Consider the following 5178-nt stretch of genomic DNA (forward strand, 5'->3'; position numbering starts at 1 on the left):
CTGTGTCCCCTCAGCCTCCACACTGTCTTCCTGTGGTGTCTCCCTGTGTCCCTTCAAGTCTCCACAGATGTCTCCAAGGGTCTTACTTGTGTCCTTTGTCCCTTCTCTTCTCCTTAGGACACAGTTCTTACCAGAGTAAGATAGTTTGGTTTATCTCCAACTTCACTTATCACTCTACTCTTGACCTTATTTTGAAATAAGGCACATTCTGAGCTTCTATGGGTTAATACTTCAATATATTACTTCAAGAGACCAATTAACATAGTGTTCTAGACTATGTGATATGTGTGTATGTATGTATACATCTTAAAGTAAGGTTTTTAGGATATTGTTCAACAAAGATAATGATAAATATTACTAGATTTATATGTATATATATATATATATGCACACACACAGAGGTAAATTCAATGATGATATGGATATACATATATTTCACTAGATATATTGTGTATGCATGTATATGTGTGTACATGCATGCATATTAATTAATTAAAGTAGGATTTTTAGGATTTTCTTCAATAACGATACTTATATATAAAGACACTGATAAATATCATATAAAAATACACATTGAACATAAATTGTTCAATGAAGATACTGATATATATTTCACTGTGTATATGTGTGTATATATACATATATGTATATTAATGAAAGTAAGGTTTTTAGGATATTGTTCAATAAAGATGCTGATAGATATGATTATTTGTCAGAATCCATATTTTCTTCTCTATGATGCCAGGATAAGGAGGCATAAGTGTAAAGAGAGTAGATGCCAGGGGCAGATGTGTCATTAGTCTCCTGGCAAAGCAGGACGGCATATTCTGCTCTGGTTGAGTATTGGTCATACATATGTGTTTCCTCTTCTGAATGTCCCTGATTTTCATCTCTCGTGTGCGATTTTTGAGCCCTCCTTTGATGGTGTTTTGGTCTTTCCTCCCTGGTAGTCTGACGTGCCAGAAGGCGTCATCAGGGTCCACGCTCCACTTCTGTCCAAAGTGTCCATGGCCATTCAGCTCAACAGTCAGACCAAAGCCAAAGATATCCTGGCGAAATTTCAGTATGAGAACAGGTGAGTGCGCCAAGCTGAAGGTAGCGTGTGAAGATGAGCGTTCCCAGGTGGGCCACTGCACTCCCGCAGCTGTGGCTTCAGAACAATGCAGCTGCTTCTTTGGATTAATGCATATATGTATCTGCCGTGTATGAAGGTGCCCACAGAGGCCCTGGTGGGTCCCTTGGGGCTGAAGCTACAGGCAGTTGTGAGCCGTCTAATGTGGGTGCTGGGACTTGAACTCAGTTTACTGAAAGAAGAACACGCCTTCCTAGTGGCTGCGTCCTCTCTCCAGCCCCCATGATTCTTCTCCTGATAGGTTATTTGATCAATGAACTGTATCTTTTATTAGGATAAAAATATGGCAGTTAGTTTTGTCAGTATCTTGATCAGTTTCTGAAAGTATCAGGTAGGTTCCCTGGACACCATCACTGCCCCATTTTAAAGCCTGCGAGCAGTCATTCCCAGCTTTTATCATGCGTCTCCAGAGGTGATCATAAAAGGGCGTTTGCCATCCTTACAGGAATGCATGCTCAATAGAAACACCTTCTAGTAAAATTTATATACACCTTATGCATTTGGAGCAAACTCAATATCAGTAGCCCTTTTTGGTCAAGAGAGTTCCCTTCAAGAGTGTACATGCTGCGTAATTTCATTCACTAACAGGTTGGGAATGACAGATGTTATCAGTGGAGGGTGGGTTAGTGATTATGTTTGGGGAAGATGGGCATGGTTATAAATAGCACCTGAAGGATGCCTACAGTGCTAGAACTCTGGTACTGCATCTTGGCTAAGCTGGGTTCGCAGGTTCCTCTGGCGGGATGTTGAACTTAGTGCCCTGTGAGCATAAGTATCACTGTGTCTCAATATGCCGAATAGATTATGAGATCCTGATTGGGGCATGATATTATAGTTTTGCAAAATGTTGCCATGGGTCAAAGGGCACAAAGAACTCGTATTATCTTTCACAACTATATGTAAAGCTCTAATTAGTTCGATGAAGGTAGAAACAGCAGAAGCCAGAAGCAGGCTATAATGGCAGACATCAGGCTGAATTTTCAGGTTTTGGGGAGGTGGAAGACATTGGAACAGAAAAGCATGCCATTGGCTTCTAGTAAGTTATTTTATTAACCGTGAGGGCTGGTCATATGTATGTTCATTTTGCACATCCTTCAAGTTATAGACTTGTGATTCGTGAGCTTTATGTGTAGGTGCGCGTGCACACACACACGCTTAAAAAATTACATTAAACTCCAGCTAAGTTAGTCACCCAAAGGAGAGAAAGCCAAACGAAAGAAGATAGCTCTGGTCCCTGCCCTTGTAAAGAAACAGGAGGCCAAAAAGGTGGTGAGTCCTCATTTTGAGTCAAGGCCTAAGAACTTTGGCATTGGATAGGACATCAGTCTAAAAGAGATCTCACACACTTCATCGAGGGGCCAGCTATATCAGCTGTATAAAGGGCCACCCTCTATAAACGACTCAAAGTACCTCCACCATTAACCGGTTCTCCCAGGCCCCGGACCGGCAAACAGCTCCCCAGCTGCTTGAGCATGCCCGCAAGGACAGGCCAGAGAAAAAGCAGGAGAAGAAGCAAAGGCTGCTGGCCCGTGCTGAGAAGAAAGCTGCTGGCCAAGGGGATGTCCCGACTAAGAGACCGAGGTCAATACAGTCACCACCTTGATGGAGACCAGAAAGGCTCAGCTGGTGGCGATCGCCCATGACAGAGGCGCCATTGAGCTGGTGATCTCCCTGCCTGCCCTGTGTCCGAATGGGGCATCCCCTGCTGCATCATCAAGGGAAAGGCCAGACTGGGGCGGCTGGTCCACAGGAAGACATCCACCACAGCTTCCTTCACAGAGGTTAGCTCGGAAGACAAGGATGCTCTGGTCAAGCTGGTGGAAGCCGTTAGGACCAATTACCACGACAGATATGATGAGATCCGCCGCCACTGAGGAGGCAACATCCTGGGTCCTAAATCTGTGGCTCAGATTGCCAGGCTGGAAAAGGCAAAGGGCGAAGGATTCGCCACTGAACTGGTTAAATGTACACCGCTAAGTTTTCAGTACATAGATACAATGCTAAAAAGTTATCTTCAAAAAATTGCATTAGAAAGGAAGAGGAGAACAGACCAGCTTAGCAGGAGTCTGAACAGCCATGTAACTCTATTGCTGTACCAGGCATCTTAAAATACCGCAGTGATCATAGGTAGGTGGCTGTATATAAACTGGACATCTTATTGCAAGGATGTTGGCAGCTGGTAAATTCCTATGTTAATTAATAGGTTACAGAATCCTCAATTGGACCTTTGTAGAAAGAAAATGCTCTGGTCCAATGAGATGGCTTAGTGGGCTACAGGTGTTTGCTGCCAAGCTTGACGACCTGAGTTCGATACCCAGGACACACACACACACGGTAGGAAGAGCCCACAAATTGTCATCTGACGCCCAGTCACGCACCGGGGCACATGCAGCCTTGCCACAAATGAGGAAATGTAACAGTTATACAGACAGTATTCCTAATCAACATAGATTAGGTCTGGAGACTGTAGACTCAAATCCTCTGATGCAACTTCCGTAGATCCGAGCTGCCCAGCCTCTCGCTTAGACCTGTGAGCATGTCGGTTTAAAAGCTCTAATCTGGAGAGGACGAAAGGGCTCAGCGGGCACAAGGGCTTGCCACCAAGCCTGGCAGCCGAATTCAGTCGCCAGCACACACACACGGTGGAAGGAAAGAACGAACCACCTTCCTGCACGGGCCATGGCACACACGAGTCCACACACATAAGTCACACAGCGGTAAAGAAACGTAAACATTGTGAGTTGTAGTTAAAGGTGCCCCGTCGGCTGCTAGACTCTTAAATCGTGAATTTGTCTGTTTTTGGAGCAAAATGCTGGCAAAAATATCAAAGCAGGCAGTGAAGAAAGAATAGCTTTACAATAAAGGATGCCATAGGGACTGGAGCTCCACGGGACAGGAAAAAAAATAATTTTAATCTAAATCTCATTATTTAAAAATTAATTCAGAATGGGCCATGGACTTAAATGTATAATGAGAAATGTAAAAGCTTTAATAAGAGGAGACAGTCTTTAGGACCGGACAAGGGATGAGTTTTCCAGGCTTAACCCCAGCGGCGTATGAGATACAACTGATGAGTTTAGATCTCATCCAATTGAAAGCTGATGGAATAATAGGACCTGTGAAGAGGGCGAGAAGACAGCTAAAAATAGACACCTGAAGCACTTGCTACTCACAGGAAGGGCCAATCCATGCATCTGGGGGCGGGGGGAGCAGGAGCAGGCGTTTTGCCAAAGGCAGCCCTCTGCCCCGTCACAATGTCTGAGAGAGCATGGGTCTCCGGTTCTGCGGAGTGCTCAGTTCACAATCAGTTGATCCTGGTGCTCTTCGACCTGCGGCAAGGCAGCCCATCCCAATGGAGACGTTCAGTGGAGCAGAACCGCTCCTCCACTGGCCTTGAAGGGAAGAGAGGAAGTGTCTGGGGTCACACATTGTCCCCTGAGAGCACGCCTCCAGGGGTCTCAATGCTCGCACTAGGCACCACCCCTCACACACGTGGGCCTTTGTGGGATCACTCATCATCTGTGTGGGCAAGGTGGCATAGTTCACAACACCATAAATTAGTTTGGCAGTTTGTTATAAAACGAAATAACAGTACGGCATGGCATCCCTACTCCTGGGCATTTGTGCCCCTGGTTTGAAGATCTCATCAGCGCAACCCAGAACAGCTTTGGTGACACAAAGGCAGATAAGCCCTAGATAAGTGACTAGATCGTGCCGGATCCCAGGATGCTGTAGAAACAAGAATTGAAAGGACTTGCTCAAGTCTCTAGGGATTCGTGCAGAGTGAGACAAAAGCCAGTACCAGAAGCCTCCTCGCTGTGCTCTCCTGTTTGTGTCGTACTTGGGATGTAGGAAATATTTATGGGAGCACAGACAAGGTGATACTTGTCTGCAGGTATGGGGGATCAGGCTCAGATGTAGTAAGGATGTAACGGTAAAGCCAGCCAGAAGGGGGCAGCAGTGGATGTTCTGGGGGTAAAGGTATTTTTTTTTTAAATTTTATTTATTTATTAAGGATTTCTGCCCCCTCCCCGCCACCACCTCCC

At 45.3% G+C, this 5178-nt stretch overlaps 1 protein-coding gene across 1 annotated transcript in view; it reads left to right on the forward strand.

The window, feature by feature from the left end:
• Positions 1-5178, forward strand: part of Arhgap28 (Rho GTPase activating protein 28) — a 115660-nt gene that overhangs the window by 102637 nt on the left and 7845 nt on the right. The window contains exon 16 of the mRNA XM_013353955.2: positions 951-1075. Within this exon, the coding sequence (XP_013209409.1) occupies positions 951-1075 (125 nt within the window). The remainder of the gene's footprint in view (positions 1-950; positions 1076-5178) is intronic.

This window comes from Microtus ochrogaster, unplaced genomic scaffold, assembly GCF_000317375.1.
Source record: "Microtus ochrogaster isolate Prairie Vole_2 unplaced genomic scaffold, MicOch1.0 UNK20, whole genome shotgun sequence".
In the NCBI taxonomy this organism is placed as follows: domain Eukaryota; kingdom Metazoa; phylum Chordata; class Mammalia; order Rodentia; family Cricetidae; genus Microtus; species Microtus ochrogaster.